We start from the raw sequence: 27914 nt of genomic DNA on the forward strand, positions 1-27914 counted from the left end.
TACGTAACGAGGCGTTTGTATCGCTGCCGTAGCTTTAAACATGGTAGACGCGAACACGGACGACATCCTAGCTCGTTGGGAATCCGTGGAATCGACATAGTTACGACTGTTACATGGCCACTTTATGGTGTGTTTTTATCGACGAGCTACGAGTCAAACGACCCAATGGCAGTGCCAGTAGTAACAACTACGCTTGGTCAGGCGGTATGAGCGATCGAAAGGTAGTGTTAGTAGTAATAACTGCGCTTGATCAGACCGATACACACGAGTGATGATGACTATTTCCCCATGCTGTTCATTCGATCGCTAATGTTATTTTGTTGGTAAAATTTTATACACGGATATGTGTAACGCTCATGTTTGATGCAGTAAATATTAATAATCATAAACTTTTAACATTTTCTTTTTTAAGTGAACTTTTTTATTCACGATCTTTCAAATAATAAAAGTGTATTGTTTTATTTCATACTTTTCACATATACACAATAAATATTTCTCAGTGAAAAAGAAACAAAAAATAAAGAAATTGAAAACCTTATTCATCAGACAATATAAGAATCGACGCAAAGTTAAATGAATAAAAGGAAGTGCAGAATTTTAAATCAGATTTTAAATTCGACCGTAAAACGTTTGGCGTTAAATTAATGTTTATAAATTGACTTTATAAAACTTTATAAATTGAATAATATAACATTATGAAATGAAATAAGATTACAAAATAAAATAACATAATGAAACAAAATGACATTACAAAATAAAGTAACATTACGAAATAAATTATGTTTCACAAATTACACGTGTATCAAATCCATTTCATATTACTTTGAAACAAACCTCATTGTCGATAAAGTTTTTAACGAATCAACGCCGCGATACGGCCACGATGATTGTCAGAAATCTGTATATAATCCGAACGCGTTTGTCACGGATAAAGTGTTTTCCCAGTAACGAGCAAAAACTGTGGTACGCGGAAAACGGTGACATTTCAAAAACGTTATCAATCAATATCGAGCGAAACGTTGGAGGAAAATTAATGCCTGGATTCTTCCCCATTATAGTAGGGGGAGGGAAAAAATACATGAATATGAATGATTATATACCCGTGTGTTCCGGTTGAAGTTATTAATATTCCATTCAAAGCCGTGGATACTATTCAGAATAGTCTATGGAAATTCAGATGAATCGAGTGAATTCTGACTCACGGCCAGATTCCGGTTGAAAAGTGGATGGTCATTATCGTTCATTCCAGAAATTTGGATCGTCCTTTATGGTGGCTCATTCGAATTAACGCACTCGCTAGTTGGCCGATCATCTCCATTAAATCGATCAAACGACTGGGCAAAATCATACGATGTAACGGTTGAGAAAACAAACGAAAGCACAGGGTAGACAACTGGCTAACGAAGATCACGGGTGAATGTCGTTTGTAATTTTTACTTCTTCGCGAACAGCGCGCTGATAAATCTGTCATATAAATGTAAAACGGTTTCAATCTGATTATCAATTTGATAGAAGGATTCGACGTTTATGAACTTTTTTATGGTCAGGATTCTTTTTAATGCCGAGACTGTTTCAGGAGAAATTCGCGTTCGTGTCAAGCAAGCGGAATGTCTTTACGGATACTGATTCAAACGAGTTTTTATGTGTTTTATTAAAATTAACGAATTGCATGCAGTGTTGCAATGAATTTGGAAAGAAAATTCAGCGATGCAAGAGGCAGGGATAGTAATGCATAGAATGTACTTGGTGAGAAACAAGAACCAATATTCTCAGTTGCGGAACGCGGGAACAGCATTGCTTACACTGCAGAATTTTTATTTCGCCGACGACGTAACTTTGACAACCAAATAACTGTATTTTGCACATATTTCCAAGTACAAAGTATGTTCCTAGTAACAGAGAATTCGAAAAAATACAGAAGGGTGATTATATTAAGCTCGTAATATCAATGCTGACCTTAATTTAGTTTAAACCAATGTTCCATGATTTTTTTCACAACTACGCTATATTATAATATGCGATAATTAACAGTTGATAATAGAAAATAATATTTAATTTTAACTGAATTGAACATGACAGTTACAGTTGTTAACCTGTGTTCGAAATTTTCGTCACAAGTCTGACACGATATTATAATACAAGGGGTTAATTTTAACCCAAAACCTTAGAACAAGTATCAAATATATAGCGTTAAAAATTATTATATGATGAACACAATTTCTTAAACGTAGTATCGAAAGCTACAAATTTAAGGATCAAAACTAATCACTCTCTATAACAATGAAACCTAAAAATGCAATCCAAATAATTCACTATACATCGTAATGTACTAGTAAAAACATCAAGAAGATGGAAAAAAACTTCTCTAAGAAATAAATACAAAATATAGTGTATTCATGTAACAAGAAATATCGATTCGAATAACTATATCTAATATGAAGTAACGCCTAATTGTAAATGTTATTAACATTTCTACTACTTAAAATCCTTCATAAATATAACGAGCAGCATAATCGGATCTATAAAATGAAAACATAAAAATTGAGGCTGCAAAAGTGATTTCTGGTGCTGACTGCGCATTCGTCCACCAGCAATAACCAGACGCTAGAGGACTTTTATTGTCATGTCTGAAGCGTTTTATCTATCAGTAATATTTCAATTATTGTAGATAAGTTGTTCGATGGGAATAACATTAATCGTGGATTCGTATCAGGTCACTCGGCTGCCTCTGCAACGTCAGCTTTAATCGGCAGACGGATGAGGCCCCTATTGGCGCAAACAATGCACGAGGAGTATTTATTACGGTGGCTAATACCGGTTTATTGGAATGTAAAATGAGGCGAGTCCGTGCTGACATGCTTGGTTTCCTCGTGCTCAAGTTCAACGGCGTCGAGCGTATAATGGAACGTACTCCATCGCCCGTTGTGAATAACGGAGCAACGAATGGTGACCATTAACAGTGCGCCACGCTCAATGCTACACTGCATCGAGTTCGTTTAATTTCGTACGAAGAATCGTTTGAGTCGGACACATTAGGTTCGTGGGAAAGTTCTCCAGGCGGATTCCACGTGAACAACAATTTTTATGGATATAAATCGCTGGTAGTTTTAATTGTATGCTTTCTTTAACTGTCGAAATGTAAACTACGAAATGGCAGCGTAACATTAGTCGAAACGTTAATAATATTAAGTAATTAATGTCGCTGGAAAAATGAATAGTATAAGGTGACTGATGTTGCTAGAAATGTCAAAAGTATAAGGCAACTAATAGTCCTAGAAAAATGAATAATATAAAATAACATTTTTAGTCTGTGATAAGCTTTTTTTTGCAGAATGTAACGTAATTATCTCTTTGTGTATAATGACTCAATGGGCAAAAGTCAAGGAATGATACTGTACATACCGTATTTTGTGATTCATAAAAACTAACTTTTTTTGAAAACGAAAAGTTAAACATAAGATTTTTATGTCACTGCTTTTACTTTTTTACGTAAAAAAATAAAAAAGAATTGAATTCAATAATACAATTAGGAAATCATGTACTGAATCCTGTTGAGTTATGACAAAAATTTAGTTCAACGTGTAAATGTGGCAGAAAGTGCTGCATTAAATTCCTTGTTGTAAACTGTAAAAATTATTTCGACATTCTCATTTTTGCATCTTCATCTTATCGTAATAACGTCTACGCCAATTTCATAATTTCTACTTCGACAATCATTTGTAACGAACTTACTGCACTACTGTGAAAAAAATGAAATACCTTGCTTATCCTATGCTACACTGCAAAATAAAGTAAAACCGTATTGCAATACAGAATTTGTTAATTACTGATTCTATCTATTCTTAAAGAAGAATAGATAAAAGTCTAATAAAATAGAATATCTGTTTATTGTTTCTTGACTTACCCGTATTTCCGCTTTCATAATAGAAACTGGTACATACCTGTAACAAAAAAAAGCAATTATAAGTTGTTGTTGCATGACATTGCATTACGTTACCTTTTCATTGAAATATGAAATATAACATTACCACTAATGTATATTGTAATACGTAACTTAAACGGCAACTGAAGTGTAAATCATTATTAAACGTATAAAAATAAGAAATTCATAATAATGTTACAGTGGTAAACGTATAATTAGAAAAACATATCGAAATTAGGAATTATTAAATTCCAGTGCTATCATTATTTTATTTTATACAATATGAATATATGTTTGTTATAAACATGAAACACATTAACCGTAAATTGTTTAGAAACTTCATACACAATATACAATTATGTTTATTAGTTTACTGAACGTTAGACTAATTAATTTATTTCCCTAGAAACGAACTTTCAATAATTCCGCAGACTGCAGTCAATAAATTTTCATGGAACCACTAGTATCTGAACAGTTCAGGTAACAAACAAATAACGTTCACCGCAGTTAAATCAATATTATAATGTCTCGAAATATTGGAAATCTAAATTTTAAGCTATTATTACGCGTTGCACGGATTTCATGAGACGAAGCCTTTCGAAATTCGGAGCGGTTTGCTTATTTTCGTTAATGATAGATAAATTGTGGCTGCGCTCTTAATTATTGTTTGCGGCAGTGTTACGTGTAATAATATGCTGGGCGCGTTAACGCGTTGATTCAGTTTCAAAACGAAATGCGGCCCCTGTTGTCGTAACACGAGCGCGTTAAACGTATGCAGAACAAGCTGCACAAATGCGTGCAATAATTTATCAGCATAATTTTGATTGGTGACTTTCGGTAATCAGGAAAAACGACCGACGGAATTTTGCCCATTTCGTGTATGTTTGAAGAGGTTTGTATAATCATTTAAATTCCTATTATTTCGAACCTGTAAAACCTTTGAAAGGAACGAACGGTTGTTGCAATGGAATTTACTTTTCAATTGGAAAAATATTTACAGAGGAACAAATAAATTGAAATCTGTAATTTACTTTTCAACTCTGGAATCAAACGATCGCGTCGTTTTCAATTTACGGACTAAAAATGTACATTAAATAAAATTTTCAAACGAAACATTTCAGTGTATTAGCATTAGCTTCCGAACAACTCATTTAAGATACGCATACCACGTCAAACCTTCTACAGAGGTATAGTTGCGCGGCTACTCCCGCCGTAGCTAAAAGATTAAAAAAAAGCAATACCCAATTCATTCTTAGACCTGAAATCTAAACGACCAAGCCGCCCATCCAAACGGATACGTCAGAAGCATCAGCAGCCCCGGCAGACGCAAATCCCAAATCGCGTACCAGCCGGACATCCGAAAGCTGTCAACGGGCGCGGAAAGAGGCTGACGCGAAGTTACAAGCGTGTGGTCGCAAATGAGCTTCATTCCAGCGCATGTCGTATTCCTGGTTGCCCCGTCGCGCGTATCGAGTCTATCTATTTAGCGACTGGCAATGTAGGACGGGCCGGCGTACCTATGTATATGAGTCAATTAGCATACAAAGCAGTCGTATTTGCGTTGATATTAGACCACCGCCGGGCCGCACGCTGAGAGTGCTAGCCGGCTTTATTAAGCGTATCTTTCAAAACCACCGGTGGCGACGGTGTCGGTCCAGAGTCCGCAGCCCTCGACCATCGACCCTCTTGCAATCCCTCCCGCCACTTAACCATCGCCCCTGGCCTCCACCCTTCGTAACCGTAAACTTATTCAGTCCGAGCGGGACTGACATAGCCGGCCAACGAATGCGAGAGCCCGACCGCGGATCGCGGATGCGAAACACCTTTGCGACATTCAAGGCTAACGATGTGAATTTTGAAGGGCCGTTTGCGGGCTCGAAGCATCGCTGGCCGATACGTTGCAACGACTCTGCGCCGCGCAGCGGGCTTGAATTAACTTTACGCGAGACGCGTGACGATGGAATGTTGTGCTAATGACCTGAATCGTGTGCGTGCTTCGTTTGAGGAAGGCTGGAATAACGGGAATCGAGTCCCTTCGAGCAAGGTTCTCTGAATTGGATTCTTTTCTAGGGTATTCCGGAATGGGGAACGTTTTTAGTGAATTGAGAATGTGCCTTGAAGCTGATTTCATTGTTTCTGGTGAATTTTCTGAGTTTATTCTGGTGATAGGGTTGCTGTGAAAGTTTCGGGAATGTCATTTATAGCGCTGCCTTTCAGTGGTTTATTTTCATAAAGCTTCACGTTTTTAAGCTTAGAAAGCGTTGACAGGAAACAATGGAAAATATATTAACGTTGCAGTTAATAATACATAAACTTCAATGCTAATATTGTAAATAAGTTTTCACAGAAATAAATAATAAAATGTTAAGAATAACAGAAATTAAAATAATTTATTATACATTCTCATGTATATATAGAGATATATATAATTAAAGAAATCAATACTGAATTGAATTCAGCTTATTTATTCTTACTATCAGCATACATCAGTGACACACTTCCCTCGATCTCAGAATAAAATTCAAAACTTTCCATATAAATTTCTCAAACGAACGCGACACTGTCCCGCGAACAAAAAGCGTATCACAGTAAAAACAAGACGACGGGAACGAAGGAAGTCAACAAAGCATTGAATACTTGTCACCGCTAAACAAAGCTCACACCGTTTTCCTCTTAAACAAAAAAAGGAAACAAAGGACAAAGAGAAACCCCTATTCAATTTTATTTAATTGCACATTCAACGGGGTTTCTCTGCAAGAAGTAAGGAACAAAACAAAGAGAAAAGAAAAGAAACAGAGCAGCGAACAAAACACAAGAGAGAAATAATTACAGACGCAGCCTGGAACCCACTCGAACGGATTTCGAAGGCAATCTATCGAAAATGGATTTCCAGTTGCCGGACGGATTCTTTCCGCGGGCGCAAGATTGCATTTTATTAAATGCCAGAAGCGAAAGAAGGTAATATCCATTACGTCACAATCGATACCGTTATGAGTCCAATAATTGAAGCAGCCGTCGCGTCGCCCCTAAAGTCCGTTAATTGGAGGCCTTTCGCTTAAAGGAGCGTAGTCGCGCGGCCGATTCACGCGGAACTCCCGTTTCAGTCCGTCGAACGGACCACCGGTTCCGCGGCGCGGCGAGGAGGGGCGGGGTGTCGCTTAAAACGACGCTTCTATGCGATTCAATTTGTCGCGTGTGGCCGTCCGGCGAGTTTATTCGCGACATTATCAGCCAACAGAAAAGTGTCGGGCCGCTATTGGGTTACAGAGTGACCAGGTCGTAACGCGATCCTCTAAAGGGGATATACAGGAACGAGCGAATCGCTCGGAAGAGCCCGAGCTATCCGATTTTTCCGCTGTCCACTTTATTCTCCTCTACGGCTTCCTCCCGGTGTTTACTGTGCCGGTAAATAGCTGTATCGGGGCTGATTTAACGTCGGCTCGGTTATTCGCGGCGAACGTTAATATCCAGAGGAAAAAATGTAATTTACTATCCCGATAATTTCTCCTTCTCTTCCCCGTTATTTATCGGCCCCGATAACGACGTTTTCTCCCGGAATTATTCAATCGAGGAGCTCATAACAAAAACGACCCTTATCAATTTTTCTTTTCCTTTTCAAGGGAGAACTCCAATATACCACGGCGTCTTTGATTTTTCTTTGATCGATTTTAACACTAGGCTTATGATCGTTTGTTGTGTAGCTTGTTCTATTGTCTCTAGAAAAATTGATGTTCATTGATTCAAATGTTGAAGATCGGAGATTGGAAAATAGACAATTAAGATATACACTCGTGTAATTGTTTCAATCGGAGTGGATTTAATCAGTTGCCGAATAACCTTTATGTTAATGTGTTAATGAAATAATAATTTTGATTATATACAGTGAGCCGCAAGAGTATTGGTATCTCCTGAACTGCCGAATTTAAACGATTGATATTTGTTTACAATGCAAGTTTCGAAGTTCTTATCAACAGGAATGTATGTTGGAATTACTGTATGTGATATGCAACTGCCGCAGGTGGTGTCTGTGGAATTATATAGTGGTGGAATTGTACTTTGGTAATTTTTAAATTTAGGTATTTTTAATATTGTTTAAGATTCCTAAATGTATTTATTTCTATTCTGACTTGGCATGTTATGTATACGAAATGAAAGGGAATCGAAGTTTACAAACTAAATTAAATCAATGTGTATAAATCTGTAGGTGTTCTCTTAGATTGAAGACTAGACTGAGTTAGCTAGAATTAGTTGAAAGCTAAAGTTATCTTAACTAAACTTAGTTAAAAGTGTCCTTTTCGTGTATAGAATAAACCATTTTTGATTCATTTTATGCATAGAATCAAAGGAAATGATTAACACGCATTCGATGAATTTTGCAAACGGTGTCGTCTTAATCTCTCGCAAGCGAGCAATCCAATCCACGGCCCCACGTATCAGCTCCCCGCCTCCAATAGAATCAGGAAAACAAATCACTTTAACGATTGCAATCAATCACGCGTGTTCCCTAATCCTTCCTGAGTAACAAGAACACGTTTCTCCCCTATAAGAAATCAAATATCAACGTGATATTGTATATATCATTCGCAGATTTCAATGTACCTATATACTTACATATGTATATATTTATATTTATACAGAGTATACCATTTACACCGGTCCCCTAAAATTTCTGCGAAATGTATTATAATACCAAAAACGTTGCAAACAAACGTTGAACAATTTTGCCGAGCGAATAATTTGACGTAAACAGTTTCTAGCAAATGGAATAACGTATTTTTTAATGCATTACACACAGTGTAAGTGTTAGAATCTAGATTATTTTCAAGTGACCAAATATTTATTACTATCTTGGTTTATAATTTGCACCGCAATTAATTGAATTACACGCAGTAGACACATTGAATTTTTGCCAAAATCATCAGATTTAAAACTTTTTGTGAAAATATTTGAGAAGAATGTTTACGTAAGTTAATGTACTCCGTGTAACATTTGAAACAGAAAAGTCTTCTGGAATTTCAATAACTTTTATGAGAATGTTAGAAATTGTTGACTAATCACTTACAAATTGGACAAATCTGTGTATTTAAATTATAGAATATTTTTTCGAATATCTTTAATGATTAAGGAAGTTTAAGAAAGTAAGCTTATACATTACATAATATCCAAAGTAACATGTATTTCTTGAATTAATTGTTTTTTATCATAAACGGTTAAGTTACTTTTGGTAAATAGTGACAATTTGCAACTAGCATAAACAACACATTCACAGATATGCAATTTATTTTATAAAAACACAGTTGATCTTCATATATCACTTACAAAACATGTACTGAGTTATCCTATAAATAATGCAGTTTTTTTATATTTCTATTTTAAAAACTTAAGATAAGTATAAAAACTGCATTATTTACAAGATAACCCAATAGGTATACATCTACAAAAAACTACTGACGTCAAATTATATGCTCCTCAAAGCTATTCAACTTTTGTCTGCAACATGTCTAGAGTCATCAATTTTACATGCCGTCAAAAGGATTGATATAAATGTGACACACTGTGTATAGGCGGAGGAAGCTACCAACAATGAGATTCTTTCTCGTGTACACATACCCAGTTTTATATACGTGCTTCTCAAACAATTCAACTTATGTTTGCAACATTTCTAAAACCATCAATTTTACGTACCGTCAGAAGGATTGATATAAATGTGACACACTGTGTATAGGTAAAGAGAGCTATCGCCAACGAGGTCGACGACAATAGAATACTCTTCTTTGAGCGTACACAGATAGAGGCTGCGCGGCTAACGATTCGGAAGCCCGGTGAATGAACACGGGCCGCCAATAAGATTATTCTGGCCTGGCGGCGATTTCTTGATTCATACGGGGAAAGAAGTTGAATCGTTGCCCCGTCGATTCAGCGCGTAATGGGTTATGGGTATGGGCGGACTGAACCGACAGGGTGGGGTTTCCAATCACTTAGCTAATCACGCTAGTCAGCCAGCCACTCATCCAGTCAGCCAGACGAGCCGTTGTTCTTCCGTTTATCAGACGTGCCGGAATAAGGTCCCCGCCTGATTCCTCAGGGCGTGTACCGGCGTCGCTAACTCGACTTAATGGCCTGCTAGCATCACCACCACCAACACGACCACCATCGCCACCCTCCTGTGTACGTGATTACGGGAAAGAAAAGATACCGTTTCATCGCGGCGACTTGCCACACAGCTGGCATCAACCTGATATGAAGATCGTGACGATTATTATTGTGTGAACCGTTTATTGTGGAAGTGGAGTAGGATCATTTTTCTTCGCACTTAACACTAAAACTACCGAGCAGTTAGATTGACTTTTTGAGATTTTTCTGTAGAAACTCCAAAAGCGCACCTATTGAAACTTTCATTGATCTACAGTTCAGTTTGTGTATTGTTAAATCAGTTTCTTTGATAAAATTTTTTAGGGAAATATTTGTTATGTATTTAATGATTGCAAACAGAAGAAATGAGAAATGGGTCATTTTGATCTACTTGGTCGTTTTAGTGTTAAGAAAGTGTTTTGTTTATCCTAATTACTAAGAATAAAATACATGTAAAGAAACCGCATTATCTACAGGATGATCAAACATTTTCTTAACTTCTTTTTTACTTAATTACGTCTACAGATAGATAATCTATGGATAATGGAAGAGAATGTATTTTAGATGAAAAAATGTTGTTTATCTGAACTTTGGAAAATAAGAGAAATATATAAATGTTGCATTATTTATGGAATAACTGAATGTGTAAGGGTTTGCATTATAATTAATGGTTAATGGAGAAACAATACTAATAAGATATATTGACTTTGCTCAAGTTCATATGCATTAAAATATAAATGCATATATTGTATAAATGATTTTTATGACAATTAATTATACCAATAAATTTCCTTGAATGGTAGTCAATAAACTTACATCATTTTTATAAGAAACGATTATGTAGTTTCATTTACTAACGAATTTTTAATTGATGAAAATACATAGATATTTTATTTATTTAATTATAATTTATTCGTTTGAAAATAGCAAGCGTTGTAGGCGAAATTTTTTTGAGTTTTAAATAATTGAGAGATTATACAATATGATTAGATATATAGACTTCTAATATTTTCTTGCAAGTCTATTAACAGATTGAAGTACATATTTATACACAGTTAAACGGTTTCGCGGTTAATTTCTGATATTTACATTAGTTACATTCAAGTTATAGAATATTCATAGCATTTATAATATTCATTCAAGACATGACAAGTGTTTAAAAATCCAAGAATATTATTTATCTAAAATACTTTATCAACGTTCCATCAAAGTTTCTTTCAAGAAAAGTATTCTTTATAACACTCGCTTAATTATATAAAGCTAAAAAGAACCTTGCTTCAAGTGGATGTAACACCGTCTAGTAAGAGCTTCTCAAATAAAAGAAAAATACGTCATTTAATTAAGAAGAGCCGACAGCCATTCCCTTTGCCCCCTTAGCAGTCGTTCTAGAAAAATTCCCACAGCAACTAATCAGTCTCTCATCCCAGTTAATTGAAAAAAGCTAAACTCAATATCTAGTTCCAAGGGAACATCCCAACGTTGTATATTAAAGTCGAACACAAGCATCATCGCGTTGCTTTTATTTACTCATCTTCCCATTTCCATTTCATCAACACCTTCTCACGGCTCACTACAAACACCACCATCAGAACTGAAATTCTCCAAGTACACAACACGGTAAACAAACACAACATCTATCCTCGACGAAATTTCTCAGTATTCCCGGGGTTGCAAAAACCAGAGCAGAAAGCGGAGAGGCCGGAAGCCAAAAAGGAATTGACGCAGGAAAAGGGAGGAAGACGGAAGCGCAGGAACGCGGGGCGGTGTCCATATTTTTCGCGGGGCGAGCGTGGGTTTTAGAAAAACAGCGTAATTCGTCTTTCCATTTCCAGCGAGTAAATCGTATTCGCCGGGGCGGACGGCGCGATCCTGTAAGGAAAAACCGTGGGATAGAATGGGCAAAATGGGACGGACAAAACCGTTAAGCTAACGAACGTGCCACGAGGGGACAAAGCCGAGATAAAGCCGAGGCACAACGGGCCGCTCTTTTCGTGCCAGCTGCATGCATGCACACGCGAGGGAGCATCGTGCGGAATGCATTGCGTATATCATTCCGCGGCCGCGCGTGCACGCCGATTGAATTGAAGTTACGACGACGACGATGTCGACGACGACGGCGTTCCACCAGTGGCGATAAAACGATTCACGGCTGTGCGCGGCGCGCGCATTAAAAGGCAAGAGAGCGAAAGAGATGTCGGAGGCGGCCCGATAGGAAGTAGGTGACGGACTAGATAACGCGCGCCGTTACGTCACGGCTGGAACAATGTTGCGCGAGGCCCGGGGACGCTCGATATCGAAAGGGACGGATTCGCTGCGGGCCACTTCGCTGGGACGCGGTTCGACGGGGCGCGAACCCTTGTTCACGTGAGCCGGGTTGCTCGACTCCGAGTAGGCTCCGTGTCAAGTACAGTCGGACCTTGATTAACCTGTTTAGCGCTACCACGGTGTTAGCCGAGTTTGACTCGAGTCGCACGCGAAATCGTGTATGTAGTTATATGTACGTGTATGTATGTTTGACGGATGAGCTTGCGACGCGACATCGCGGAATTGAGTTGGATAGTTTGGAGAAGAAGCGGCCGATTCGTGGATTGGGATTTAGTTTTCTTCGTGGGTACTTTTTTGTGAATAAGCTTCCTGTGGGAATCTGTAAAAGAATTAGAAGTTTAAAGACCTTGAGATTTGAACTTTAAAGTTTAAAATTTAGAATTGGAAGAGTTGAACTTGGAAGATTTGAACTTTAAACTTCAAAATTTGAATTTGAAAGACTTGAAGTTTAAACATAAATTTTTAAATTTGAAAAATTAGAACTTTAACTTTAAAATTCGAACTTGAGAGATTTGAATTTTGAAACAATTACTAATTGATAGATTCGATAACGATTCCAATTGAATTTACTTATTCCAACGGATTTACTGTTAAATTCTAATTGATTCACTAGCTATTCTGTAATAAAGAATCAGAAATTCTTATTTTACGATACAATTGTACAAAATAGTACATGTCGACTACTATTGGTGCTAGTTTTGAAATGGTCGATGTTTTAGTTATATTAAATAATAAATTTTAGAATTGATTATGATTTGTTTGTAATCTGTGAAAAGATTGATTGAAAGACTGAGAACTTGTATAAATTCCAATTGTATAATTGATTTTTTATAAAGCAGTTTTATAGAACCAATAAAATTTCCGAAAAATTGTAAGCTATATTAAAACTAATACATTTTTCTTCGCGAATAAATGCAAACGTTCAATGTCCAACACCCCAGTTCTTATCAATTGTAGCTTTCAACTATTGAAATTGAAATATTCTAGTACACGAGGTTTCGAAAATACCACGTGTTCACCATTTTATAATACTTTCACTTTACAAAACACTTTTCATTTCTTAAAAAATTCCAAACACTTTAAATACAAATCGTCTACTAAACAAGTTCTCAAAGTCTACTCTTTTCTCGTGTAAACAATAACATCACTTCAATACAGTTAAAACATCGCTTCAAACGAACACAGACTAAACCATCGGTAGCAGATCCTCACACAGAAAATCCAAACGATCGCGAACCTAACGATAATCGAATTACGCAAATGGTCAGTTAGGTGACCCGCTGGAAGTGCGAAACACGGCGTAAAAGGAAGAGAAGTGACTGCAAAGAGGGATGAGCACGAATGGGAAATATCTAAAGAAGACAGGCAAGAGCACGAAAAACAAAGAAAGATAAGAGTGCGAGGAATCGTCAACGATCTGCCTTTTATTTTTAATAAGAGCAAGAGGGAAAAAGAAAGAGAGAGAGAGAGAGAGAGAGATAGAGAGGGAGACAGAGAGAGAAGGAACGGTGACGAAGGAAACGAGCGCGAAGAGGCGGCACGTTATCGGGGCGCATAATTATCAATGCGACTGATGCATATTTCATGCCGCGGTACCGTGAGCTTTTACATCGTGGAGCGGTGAACGAAATGAATGGACGTACTGCAGATAGTGATAGCAGGCCGCTCATAATTACTCGCCGTGGCAAGACTGGCGTTGGGTTGCACGCGCGCGCGCTCACGAGTTCACGCTACCAAGCCGGCCTACCGACAAAATGTAATAAATGTACGCCGGGGTCCAATAAACGTCAAACGTCGATGACAAATCGTCAAACAATATCCGTGCCATCGGCCACGTCCGGCGATTTGTTCGTGATTAAGGACGGAACGACGATTAACCCTGTTGAACGGATTTGTCCAGTGCTCGACGCTCTCCGATTCTCTCGGCGTTCCTCCCTCTCGCTCTCCCCTTCGCGTCTATCCGTTGCAAGACGACTTTAATGGAGAGTCACGATCGCGAACAGTCCATTCGGGTAACGACTCGTCGACGATTTTTAACTGGCGCCGATGTTATTTCCGTTTTAACGAATGCTCGGCTCTTTTAAGTGCTTTGTTAATTCTCGGGGTGAGAACGAGCGCGGGTTTAATTAAACGGAAGGGTTGCTTTGAGGTTTTTTGGAGGATGTTTTGGCCGAAGGTAAACGTTACGTGATGAGGAATTGGAAGGTGCTTGTGGAAAGTAAACGAGGAGTGTTGAATTTTTCAAGGGGTCGAAGGAAATTGGATGATGTTAGGTTGGATGTGTCGTATTGCCTTTTAATATTGTAGATAATTGTTTGCGAACGAAAAATTCTGTTTAGGTTGTATAAAACAATATATTCATTTGCACATAGAACACTTTTTGACCAAAGAAATGAAGTCTTTCGATTCTGGTATTTATAGCTGTTTGTACTAGGCCTCATTAATGACTAGGGCAGGTAAATTTAAATTGTAAATGTAATTAAGGAAAATGTAGAAATTAAATAACTGGTAACTGTTAATAAATATAAAAGTGGCTATAGGTTTACCTTTATATTGAAAATGAATTTAACAATTTAAACTATGATTCTCTTACAAATGTCTGGAACAAAAAGATGTAAGATGTAAGGTAAGGGCGTAAAGTAACCAATGGAACATTTTTCGAGATTTCTCGAATCTATAACGCTTACAGCCACGGTGCACCATCTGCATACATACGTAATCTGCTAGGACGCAGCTCAAGGATATCCATCAATTAGAGAAAAACAAACACACAAATCTTACGTTACGTGAGGTCACAAGATTCTTTAAATGCTACTGAAAATAGGACGATGCAACGTGTTTTGATCAAGTCAAATTAACTTCATCGCTCTTAATGTCTTCGAAAATATGGAGAGTACTTTCGAACTGAACCATAGTCATTGGATAAATCGATTAACTTCACAAAACAAAAAAAGGAAGAAAAATGATGTAATAGTTACATATTGATCTTTAAAATTTCCATTTAAATGCAAAATTAAATAATAATAATAATAATAATAATATTTAAAAATTTATTTTAAATATATATTTAAATACTAATTTTAAAAGTTAAGAGCCAATGAAGCTTCAATGATAAAATCTGAAAAAATTCAAAAACTGAAGTTATTCGATTTATCCAATGAGCGGCTCAATTGACGGTACCAATCGAAAATAAGTGAACCCAAAGAAACAAACAATTCAGAATTGTAAAGTGAGGTTTCTCATATGAAATATTAATTTAAACTGAATCAGTATAAAAACTTGGTATTCTTGTACCTGTATTTATTTCGAGTAGATACAGTAAATAAAGGACAGACACATTAGCCGATTCCTATTCGGTAACTATTTATTTATTTATTTATTTATTTATTTATTTATTTATTTATTTATTACACTGTATACTTTGTATATATGTTTTCCTGTTAATCCGCATCCTTTGGAATTGTAGCATCAGTTCCGAAATATCCTGTATAATGAAGTGCAATAAAGGATTTTCCTCAAAAACGACGCTGTTGAAGTCGACAACAGCAGGAGCCTCAACGAGTGGCCTTAAGAGGATCTTATGATCTAGAAGCACAATTTCAAACGAATCTTTGGAAGTTATCTTCGAAGCATTAAATGAATGTATACTTGAATTTCTTACATATACTTTTTATTGGTTTTAGTGTTACAAAAATACTTTTACTAATAGAAAATAATTTGTTAGTGTCAATTGTAGTATATCTGAAAGTGATCGACGTTAAAGCTATGGTAGAGGAATAAAGAAAGTAAATACAATTTCATTTTCTCTAAGTGTAACTATAGATTGCCCAAGAATAATTTTGTTTAAAGAGCTTGTTGAAATTACAAACAAAGAGAAATGACGCAGTTTTCGCTACTTTTTAGCTGTAATTAATTGAAAAAAATAGGAATTTTTATTATTTGGAAATAATTTTAGTTTCAACCATTGAATATATGTATATATATATGTATAATACAACTATAATGTAAAAAATGTTCGAAGTAACGCGTTTAAATATTCGCAAATGATTTTAAAATGAATAATCAGGTATTTACCTTGTATACCAGAGTCATGAAGAGGATTTTCATCTTCATAAAACAGATCGCAAGGTACTTCATTTTCATTTATTATCGCAGTAAATCCCTCGTTGAATATTGGTTCTGCTAAATACGCTGGAATAACAATAGTTATTGTTCCACAATACGAATGTTTCAGAGAAAAGATCCAGCTTAATGAGTACAAGGATTTATTGTTACTTATCATAAATGCGCCATGCCATCGTACCAACAATTCATTAGATGTTAGCTCTTTATAAATTGCTTTAATGATTTCCAGTGCTTTTATTGTTGGATTTATTACTTCATTTAGCGATGGTTTTCCATGCGTGAAGCCAATACCGACTTCCACCGTAAGCCGATTGTTCTTAGTGCTTCGTTTTGTAACTTTTCTTGCATGCGCGTGCATTTCTCTGCTACACGATTCGATGCACGATTCTTCATAAAACTTTAACATATTCACCATGACTTGGTAGAATTACTCGACTGTTTCATGAGGCAAGTACGAACTAAATTTTCCTTACCAAAATGAAATTGAAATCGGTCTTTTCTATCGTTGAAATTGTGCATCATTATTTATATCTTAAAATTTGTACTTGCCAGCTTAGAGCTTTAAAAATGAAAGTACAAATTTTAATATATAAATAATGATGCATAATTTCGACGATAGAAAGGACCGATTGATGACAATGACAATGCTAATGACATATATTTATGCCAACCAATACTTGGTATTTCTCATAATCAGAAGTAAATATCTTTCTACGTGTTTTTATTACAAAATCGCAATATATGGTGTAATATACAAGAGGTTGACGAGATTTTTCATAAATTTTATATAGTTTTCAGAAAAATGATATATGGAATTCAACAACATATTGTAACTTCTTTTGGTAACGAATATATTAACCCCGTTGTCATAACGATATCAGTAATAATTTCAAATAGAACTTAACAAGTATAAAATACCATTCCACTCTTTCAAGTTCAAATTAAATATTATTTTCCTACTACAAATCATCATATTTCATGGTAAACGTACTCGTAAAAAAAGAATCTAAGTTTTCTCCTTTTTCAATAAATCATCAATGCCAAAGTATTTCCACTTATTACACTGATAAACAGGATTATTGACCAGAGTTAATCATCGACAACTTTCACAATTCAACAAATCATATAGGAATCACTTTCAGAATACCACCAATAACGACATCAGAGCAAATGAAAAATAAAACAATCCTTTTCTACCTCCAGACCAGAAAACCCCAGACCATTGCGAAAATTCATAGTCGCCCTGTATAAAGAATACTTTCCCGTTTCGACGGCATCGAACCCGTTAAAAAAGACACAGTCTGTTCGCAATTAGGAGAAACCAATTACCCGATCTCTCGAGCGAGATCGGGTCTCGAACGAATGCGCGGGGATCCTTTTCATCGCTCGAGCTCAAGAATGGCTCGCGAAACGATCTCTCGTCGACAAACGCGTAGCACGGGGGAACCGTTCCGGGAACGGCGTGCGCGTGAACGCCGAGGAAATATTACCCATAAATTCCGGACGTTTCGCGCGGAAAACAAACTGGAGCCGCTTCGGGTGCTCCGGTAACGAGGATTCACGCGAAACGCAGGAATTGCTCGGCAAGTTCCTCCCGCAGCCGCCGTCGCGTTCCCGAGGAAGCTGGGAATCAAAGTCGAACTAATTTGGTTGCGTTAAAAATTAATTAAAAAAGCTCCGGGGACAAATTCGGCAAGGGGGAGGGATCATCGAGAAGAGTGGTCGATCCTTTTCTATTTCCCCTGTGGAACGGTTCCTTTGACGATCCGCGGGATCGATAACAAGACCATTAACGGCGGACCGGTGTCGAACGGAGCAATTTCACGCGAGAAAATGAAAGCGGAAAAAGAGATTTAATATTTATCGCGGGGATAATGGATTTCATAAACCGCTTTGTGCGGAGGCAACTCGCGGCGAGGACCAAGGAAAGGGGGGAAAAAGGAGAGACGAGAAGAAGAAAGGAAAAGGGCGGTCGAGAGGAGGGAACGAAGCGGCTGACGGGGTACAGCATTAGCCGACAAGCTAGCACCGCCGGTTTTGTTTGCAACTTTCCGAATCAATTATTTATGCGATTCGTTAACGGGTACCGTTTTCCACCTAGACAAGATCCACTCGCTTTCGTTTCCCTTTCCCTTCTCCGCCTTCCTTTTCTCGTGTGTTCTCGGGCGTTTATTCTTCTCGTTTTGCTCCTTTTTCCGCGTTTTCTTTTTTCCCTCGCTTTCTACCTTTTCTTCTTTCGCTGTTTGCATATTCGAACAGTCTCTTCGGTAACCAAACGGAAGCGGAGCGGCCGCGTGAAACTCGTTAATGGGACTCACGAGAGTCTTAACCCGCCTCTTTCGGGACGTTCTGCGAGATCGATGCCGATCACAATGTGCGTAAATTGAATGGCAGCCGGAAATCGATTTGCCGCTGTCGATGAACGGAAGACGCTCGGCCTGTGAGGTGTTTCGCTTAGCCGGATAAGTAGAATGGAAAATACAGTGACTCGGGAATTAAATGGTGTGCCGAGTTTTTTGGAATGGACTTATGCAACAAGTTAAGAATTTCTTGTTAACCTGTTAACTGTGGAATTTAGTTTGAGAAACCTCTCGTTTTGCGCGCAATCAAATCAAGAAGTGGAGTGTGTACTCGTCAAACGCAGAACGAATGTCATCTAGGGTATATTTTAATGAAAAACCAAAGTAAAGAAAAAAAATTAGATTTTTATCTGAAAAAATAAAGAATTCATTCTTACAATTGTGTATAAAGTGATTATAACATATCTATTGAGGGAAACAGTGAATTTATCATATAAAATATACAATTTTAACTTTTCTTACAAATAAAATAACATTATTATAATACGAAGAAAGCGACTATACATTTTAATGAAAAGTACCTTAATGGAGTATTGTTTCATTTTGGTTCCATAGGTTTTTGGTTAAAAAAAAATTTATTACTTTCTTCTCTGATATATCTTCGAAATATTATAGTTTTAAATCAGTACATTATCAAATTAGCATGCTATAAATATTGCAATTTCAGTGGAAATTGTATACAACTAAACTACGTGCAATTAGTATTATAATTATTCCTATATCGACATCGTAGCACTTCAATCTTGGTTACAAGGAGGTTATGTAATATATCATTCTATTTGTCCAGAAAGGTATAAAAAAAATATCACTTCTCCTCGTGGATACTTGTCATATAACTTCAATTTATGCGATCGTCATTGGTATGACGTTCTATGCAGTCATTTTACTGTAGCATAAACTTGTTTTATCGTATTTGTTGTATAAAACAGGTTGCCCATGTTATTTCAAAGCTTTATGCTTGTAGTTATGGGAAAACATGTTTCAAATATGCAATAAATAGCGGAATAAAATCTACGGGAATTGATTTCCAAATTTATAGATTAATGTATTTTAATTGCTCATTAATTCATTCATTCACGTTACAAATTTAAACTAGGTTTTCGTTCGAATGTTTTATTATTCAACGCGTTAAGATTTTGTTGTATATAATCTCTTCTGCCTTGAGATTATATTTATTATTCAAGCACTAACAACTTCCATTCATTAAATTTAATTAATTTTCAATTCATTTAATTCAATAATGAGATGTTTTAAATAATAATTTAGTAAAGCTTCTAACAAAGAACGCGAAGTCTTAACATTAATTTTATAAATTAATTTACAGCGATGTCAGTTAGTACAAACATTAACAGATTATATACGATGTCCCATAATTTAACCAAATAAATATAAGAAAAATATATGCTTGCGTTAAAGAATCGATCACCGTTAGGCAATATTAAATTCTTCGTTAATCCCCAAATTTCCGCGAGATTTTTGTTCCAAGCAATCAAAATGACAACTGTTTGGCAACGCGATCGGAGGACAAGTTTATGAAGAAAACTAATATCTGCTCGCGAAGAATAGCGATTGCCGAAATGTTATGCGGTTAAATATTATCTTCGAAAGGGAATGATTTTTCGAGAACAAGAATAAACTCTTAGGAAGGTGGAGCGAGTCCTGCGAGAAATAAAAGATAATAAGAAGATAACGCGACGGTATAATGAAAAGTTATGGGAGTTCTGTGTTTCAATATCTGCGGGCTACCCACCTCAGATACGTACTTGAGGTTCCACGTACAAGGAGAATTCGAAGTACGTATAATTTGAGTTATGAGCGCTACGGGGCAACGATCAAAGTTTTCACTGTTAGTAGTTTCCGTGTGGTAGTCATGCGCAGCCGAGACTAATACTGGAATTGTGACATATCCCCGGGAACATTTTACTATATTTTTATGTAAAACATAAGGAATCGCTGACATGCATAAGAAACTCGAGGTAATGGTAACTATACAAAATAAAATTGACTCTTAACCCGTTGCCCTATGGTTTAATTCTTGACTATGATCGATACCACTACTTTACTGTTAATAATTAATTGGGAAAAGATATTTATTCCATATCCGTTTATTCTATGGCTACGTTTATTATAAATTGTAACGATTAGTAATAGCAAATTAATATTTAATTTAGATTTTTGAAAAATAAATAACACTTAGATTTCTCAAAGTCAGTTAAAAATTTTCGTCACGAGTGTCATACAATATTGTAAGTAAAGGGATTAACAACCAAATATGTTTTAGTACTCTGGCTAGCCTGTGGAATATTGTTAAAGTAAAACGAAGAAATTTTTCTTAGAAAATTTTGTTTAGACGAAATGATATAGCAGTAACATATCTAAATGGTTTTGTTTCCGGAGGAATGGCAATTTGAAAGTGTGTCTATCGGACACAATTAGGTTAATACAAATTTTCAAAATAAATTAATTAAAGTTCTTTAATAAATAATAAGGAATTTTAGTAGCTCGATTCATCATTTGAAAATGGAAGAATATATATTTCTCATTATACTGAATAACATTTTCCCGTTTCAGTAAGAACAACTCCGGAACTGAAGCCATCAATTTTAAAACACCACAAATTCACGTTTTGGCGTTATACGAGTTACTGTTACAACATACTCCAGCTAATTGAGAAGAAAAGTTCAGTAATTCAGACGAACCAATGTTTATACAATTTTTCACAATTATCGACTGGTTGATTTAAGAACTTTTCAATGTTTCATTGTTGCTACTTTTGTACTTTAAAAAACCATTACTTTGAAAAATATCTTTATTTTCTAAGTGAAATAAAATTTCATAACAAATACTTAGATTACGTACAAAGTTCTAAATATTAAAGTAACAAATTTTTAAAATATGTACATCATTACTAAAATAACATTAACTAAAATAAAGTATTAAGTAACATAGAAATCCTGTATAAATGATTATACGAATAAACCTTTTTTTTCCGCTAATGTCTAATTTTGATGAAAAATGGGATATTGTAATATTGTGTCATCTGTTTTGCGTAGAAAATGTCGAGGAACGAACCGTCTCGAAGACGTCAAACGCCGGTCTGAGAGGAACGAGGGACGAATAAAGACGTAATTCCTCCGTCGACTCAAATTATTGCCTCCATCCACATCTTGCATTTCTTCTGGCCCCCATAAAATCAATAACACATCATAAAAATCACGTGACCATAAAATTAGTAATACGTCACAAAAATTCTATACACCATAAAATCAATAAATTTGCCTCTCACAGTAATTACATTTAATACCCAGAAATTACGATATAACAATCGCAAACTACAATTAATAATAAACATCACAGTTATCAATATCAACAAACAATTCCAATGAACATTATCATTTGTTCGATAATTTGAACGTTAACGGCTGCGCGACCATCGAACTTAATAATTTCCCGTAATACGGTCGCAGGCCGTTGCATAGAAACGATTTACACATCGAAAGACAAAAGAAGGCCGCGGACAAAATCGAATTTGATTAATGACATGCGAAATCAAGCTAAATAAAAGTGAATCGATTACGGGGAGTGTAGAATATTTGTTCGCACCCCGTAACGCAGAACTGAAAATCAATTCCGCAGCATCGTACTTGAATTCCGTAATCATTGTTCGTATCGTTCGACCGACAAAACGATAATTAATTGTTTCGACCGCGGCGCTCGTAATCGACAGTAACACGTTGTTCTTAACGCTCGTACAACCGGCATTTTTAACAAACGTAGCGTGCCCCGTGCGCGGCTGTGTAATTACATGTAATTTACATCAGATTTTAATTTGATGCGAGTCGGGAACGCGTTGAAAGTGCGATTCTAATCGAGTAACGTCGCCCTGATATTTCGTGACGTAATTACCGCGTGAGAAAACCCCATGGAGGCCTGAAAATAACCGCGAACACATTTTCAGGTAACTCACACCTCCCCCGCCGTCATTTTCTCCCGCTAAATGCGTCTTTAATCCCTGCGCAGGGCGTCAACAGTAATGATATCTAATTTATTATTCTGTTTCTCTAAATCGCTTGAAAAAATATTAGCATTTCTATGCGCAGATAGTAGCCGCATAACTTTAATTGATACTATCGCCGCTGCTGTGCCCTTCCACACTGTCATTTTATCGTGGCATAAACTTGCTTTATCGTGTTTGTTATATAAAACAGGTTGCTCGTGTTATTCCGTGGTTTTATGTTTGCGCTTGCAGGGAAATACATTTTAAACAGGCACTTCGAAGGAATCGCGCGATATAATGTAAATAAGTTGAGTTTCTTTTTGTACGAGGTCTTTTGGAATGGATGAACTCGATTTTTTAGAGAATCTGGGTCGGTTTATATTCTTTTTGAAATAGGGAAGGTAACAATGCCAAAAATAAAATTGGACTTTGGCTTTGTGGACTTTAGTTTCGCGATTCTTGACTATGAAAATGTAAATCTGCATACGAAATTCGCAAGCTAGTTGTAACTTTGAATATAGTAATGTGTTATGCTTGTGAAAATGTCACATGGGCTTGTATTTTTTCCTCAATAAATAATAATGAAGGCTTGAATAAATTATAGGACGAAAGGGAGACTAATTAAATAAAATGAATTTATGGATGTTAAAGAAATCGTAGTTTCCAATGCCGAAAAGGAAGAAAGCAGTTTGCGTAACGGTGTTACAATGAAATCGTGGAACATAATTTTTACGTTTCTTTTGCAATAAATTTGATTTAATATTTAAACTGTTACAAATTATTTTAAATTCGATTTTTGATTTCAAAAACGTTTATATTAAGATTCTTTAAATACAAAACTTCTCTGCTTATACATGTACTTATCCAAACATTTAACTTCGAAATAAAATTTTATTCCACAAGGTGTTCATAAGTATTATTTTATGTTTTACTTATTTTATTACTTTATGTTGCTCAGAATTATTAAAATGACATATATGGAAAATAAATTACTGCAAATTTTATTGTGCTATATGGAATTAAGCATTTGTTATTTAATATCATCAAAATATATTTCTTTATAGAAAGTTTCTATTTCAAGATTATCAACTACTCACAATTTACCGTTGACAACGTTTACTTTCACGGAATTATTAATAACATATTGTGTAGAATCAAGCAAGTACATTTATTACATTAATCAACTGTACATTAAAATCAAATTATACACGAGCCATCAACTTGCCAAAGTGATCAACACCACACAACGAAAACTAGAAAAATTCAATCAAACTGCTGACATGAAAAACTAATTACACGGTCAACTAAACTTTAATAACATTCGAAAAATGCAGTTAATCACTTCGTCCTGTGAACGATTTCATATGTACATAACATAAATGAACATATTAACAACTCTCACTCGAAAAGGAAGAAGAACAATTAACCATAAAAACGTCTGTCTCGCAATGTGTTAATGCATCGGGCAACGATCACGAGCGAGGGCGAGAGGGGGTTAACAGTGAAAAACAAGTTTCATCGTATAATAATGACCAGACGTCAAAAACAGCGCGCGGCACCAGTAAAAACGGGAACAAATCCCGGAAACTGGGGGCGAGAGCATCAACTTCGAAAGTCAATGCGGAGCATTAAAGCGGGAGAGGTCGTAAACCGTGCGTAGTTAAAGAAGCTGTATCAAAGTTCAAACCGGAAAAAGGGAGAGGCGAGGGTCGGGCGCTGCGCGAGCCAGCGATTACCTAACGAGACGTCTCGCGGAGAGGAGGACCCGAGGATCGGCAATCATGCACGGTGATCGGAACATTGATTTTCCCGGAGCGGCGTGGCACGGTGGTAGGGAACGCTCGGAAAATACTGCAGGAAAGGAGCCACGATGCAACGACAATAAGAGCAGTTGCCGGCCATTAAACGAGACCGAATCGTTTGATCGCCGGCCAGCGAGGAAACAGGCCAGACGCGTAGGCAGACACGAGTAACTGCGTTTCCTATTCATCGTCGGGGGTGGCCGGACTCACCCCGCAGACCCGTGATAGGTGGCGTAGAACATCGTAATCGTCCGGACACGATCCAACCGTGCCAACAAACCCGTCCATGACGACGACCCTGCCGTTTCGATGGGAGATACGCCGGAGGTGGCTATGGTCAACAGCACAAGTGCGAGTAAAAAGGGCTATTTCATAATTTAGATCGCAATCGAAACCTCAGCGTTTGTATCGTTTCACGATTTACCAACAAAGCTGCCGAATTTGTTTAAAGTGTGCTTGATAAGGATGGACTGTCGAAAGTGGAAGCATTTGTCAGAAGTGAGATGAAGTAGATTTGAAATGTACTCTTTAATGTTTACTGCGACCTTCGTAACATGTAGACAGAACGAAAGATTCATATGTGTACAGTGACTGATACAAATATTCATGAGTCGTTGGATTTTTCTTTTAGTTATTTAAAAACTACGTAGAAAAAAGTCACTGGATATTTCTTTCAGTTATTTAACGTTTACGTAAAATTATTCTTTAGTTGCACAACCCTAAACCAAGAAACACTTTTCTGAATAAGTTTCAATAAAATGATGCGCATAATAAAAAGCCAGTATCAGTGATTCACGTACAAATACTTTTTCCCTTTCACCGTACGCGTGCACACTGTATTCCAAATTCGAACTTTCCAAACACACTTCTAACTTCTCCCCAAAACTCGCTTATCCACTTCGACATCCATCTATCCCGCATCTCTCCAGAGCAGTCCGGTTAATCGAGGTTCCGTCGAAGAATCAAACACATGAGCCATCTGCAGAGTAGGTTCCTAGTTGGTGCGCGTGTTGCGTGTAAGGCACAGAACGCAAGCTACAAAGAAAGAAGGCGGAGAGGATGAATGGACAGGGTAGAGATTGTGGTAAAAAGGAAGGGGAAAAAGAGTGCGAGTAACGAAACGGCAACGCAAAGAGAGCGTGAGATAGCGGGAGAGGGAGAGGGAGAGAGAGAGAGAGAGAGAGAGAGAGGGAGAGAGGGAGAGAGAGGGGGGAAGAGAAAGAGAGAGAGAGGGGGAGAAAGAGAACGAGCTAGAGGAAGGAAAAGAAGGCAAAGAAGGAAGGGAGTATGGGCGTACGAGGGGTGAAAAAAAGAAATAGGTCACATTAAAGGTTCATTAGGGCACGGCGGCTGGTATCTGACCCAAATTCATATTTTCCATAGTGACGGCCGCCGGACGGTAGCGGGGCGAGGCGAGCTGGCAGGGTAGCAGGCAGGGTAGAAGGCAGGGAAGCAAGCAGGCAGCCAGGTAGGAGGTAGGCAGACAGTTAGGCGAGCAGGCAGGCAGGCAGGCTGGCTGGCTGACAAGCAGCCTGGTCTGGGGTGGGTGGTCGGTTTGCCTGAGCCACGCGGGGGTGGGTGCTCGTACTCGAGCGGGGTGCCGCCGAGGGAGAGGGATTAGGGGTGGCGTGTACGTGTACGTGTACACTTGCATGCGCGCGTGTACACGCGCGGAACGGTGTGTGCGCGCGTGGAATGGGTGGGTATTCGGGGGATAGGACAGGGTTGGTGCGTATCCTCCGAAGGGTCGTGGTACGCTGGCGCAGGCGTGCGGGGCGCCGGCGCCTCCCCCACCCTTGTTCAGCCCCTACCCACTATGCACAGCTCGTGTTCGGACGGGGAAGCGTCGCGACGCCTGCCGTCGGCTGCACAGTGCGGGCCCGAACGCCCACCAAGTAGTACGTTCACGTTCTGGTCGGACCATCTGACCGCAGCGGTACTCTTCGCTTCATCCCTCCTTCCTTCTTTCCTTCTCTCTCTCTGTCTCCCCCCTCTCTTTCTTTCTCTCTCTCTCTCTCTCTCTCTCTGTCTGTCTCTCCCCCTCTCTCTCTCACTCTCTCTCTTGCTCTCACCCTTGCTCTCACCCTTGCTTTCGCCCTCTCCCAGCGTCTCTCTCAATCCAGTCTATCCTTCAATTCCCCCTTCCCGCCCCTCCCACCGTCACGCCGTCTCCTTCGCTCCTTCCCTCTCCCCCGGACCCCCTTCTACCCTCCCGCATACCTATACGGTACCTACGACTATATCTCTCGGAGCGCTGCAGCAGAGTGCAGCTGCAGAGGGACGTAGCAGCGTGAACCGAACTCGCTGGACGAACGGACCGACCCGAGTCCCAGTAGTCACAGCGTAGCGCGTGGCCAGACACACGGGGCGAGACGGTGGGAAGCAGTCGTGTTGTCCGATATTTTGGAATATTGCCGCTCGTACGAGGAAAGAGAGAGAATAAAAGGAAACCGAGCAGAGGCCAGCCAGAGGCCAGCCTGAGGCTAGCTAGAGGCTAGCCGTCCAGAGTCAGTGTAGTAGAATATTGTATATCGTCGGAGACCGAAGAGGTGAGAGAGAGAAACAGAGAGAGAGAGAGAGAGAGAGAGAGAGAGAGAGAGAGAGAGAGAGAGAGAGAGAGAGAGAGAGAAAGAGAGGGAAGTTCGCCAGGCGTGCGCCAGACGTTTGGTCCATCCCGTCGAGCCGACGAAGAAAGAGAACGGGGCAGGAAAGATGAGAGATTTCTCGTAATTCAGGCCGCAGGCGGTGTCACTGTTCCGAAGGGTGGGCTTTCAAGACAGCTTAAAGGGGCGCGATCGTTTCGAATACGGGGTCGAGTCGCGTCGCGTCTCGTCTTGTTTCGTCTCACGTCGTCGCATCACGTCGCGTCGCGTCGCGTTGGAGCGGCCGTTCCCTTTCTCTGCAATTTTTCTCGAAAACCGGCACACACGTCGGAAACGCGGTCGGCGCTGGATCGACAGGGAAGTGTGAAGGCTTTGTGGCTACTCGAGGATGAGTATCGGCCTCGGCCATTGTCGTCCCGACAATAGCGGCGTGTTCAAGATGCGTTAGCCTACCCTCGAGGGGCGCAGCAGTCTTTAAAAAGACGCGGAACGCTAGTGTGCAGGGCTCGTGCGCGCTTTCCGTCATCGTTGTCGTCGTCGTTGTCGTCCTCATCGGAATCGCCCACGCGATTCCTCCTCGTTCAAATTTACGCCGTAGCGCAAACCGTGCCGGCGAGAAGAATGGAAACTGTAAGTGGAACGAATCTC

General features: G+C 38.3%; 2 protein-coding genes across 4 annotated transcripts in view; both read right to left on the bottom strand.

The window, feature by feature from the left end:
* Positions 1-27914, bottom strand: part of LOC116433167 (E3 ubiquitin-protein ligase MIB1-like) — a 411486-nt gene that overhangs the window by 333199 nt on the left and 50373 nt on the right. The window lies entirely within an intron of this gene.
* LOC116430223 (mind bomb 1) overlaps positions 1-27914 on the bottom strand; it is a 676416-nt gene that overhangs the window by 85349 nt on the left and 563153 nt on the right. The window contains exon 10 of one of the 3 annotated variants that reach the window (XM_076372786.1): positions 3673-3779. The exons of 1 other annotated variant lie outside the window; for it this stretch is intronic. In XM_076372786.1, coding sequence (XP_076228901.1) covers positions 3770-3779 — 10 coding nt within the window. In that variant the 3' untranslated portion in view covers positions 3673-3769. Of the gene's footprint in view, positions 1-3672; positions 3780-3802; positions 3942-27914 lie in introns of those variants that run through there. One more of the 3 variants, XM_076372762.1, reaches the window with a different exon arrangement.

The sequence above is a fragment of the Nomia melanderi genome, chromosome 1 (genome assembly GCF_051020985.1).
Source record: "Nomia melanderi isolate GNS246 chromosome 1, iyNomMela1, whole genome shotgun sequence".
Taxonomy (NCBI): Eukaryota; Metazoa; Arthropoda; class Insecta; order Hymenoptera; family Halictidae; genus Nomia; species Nomia melanderi.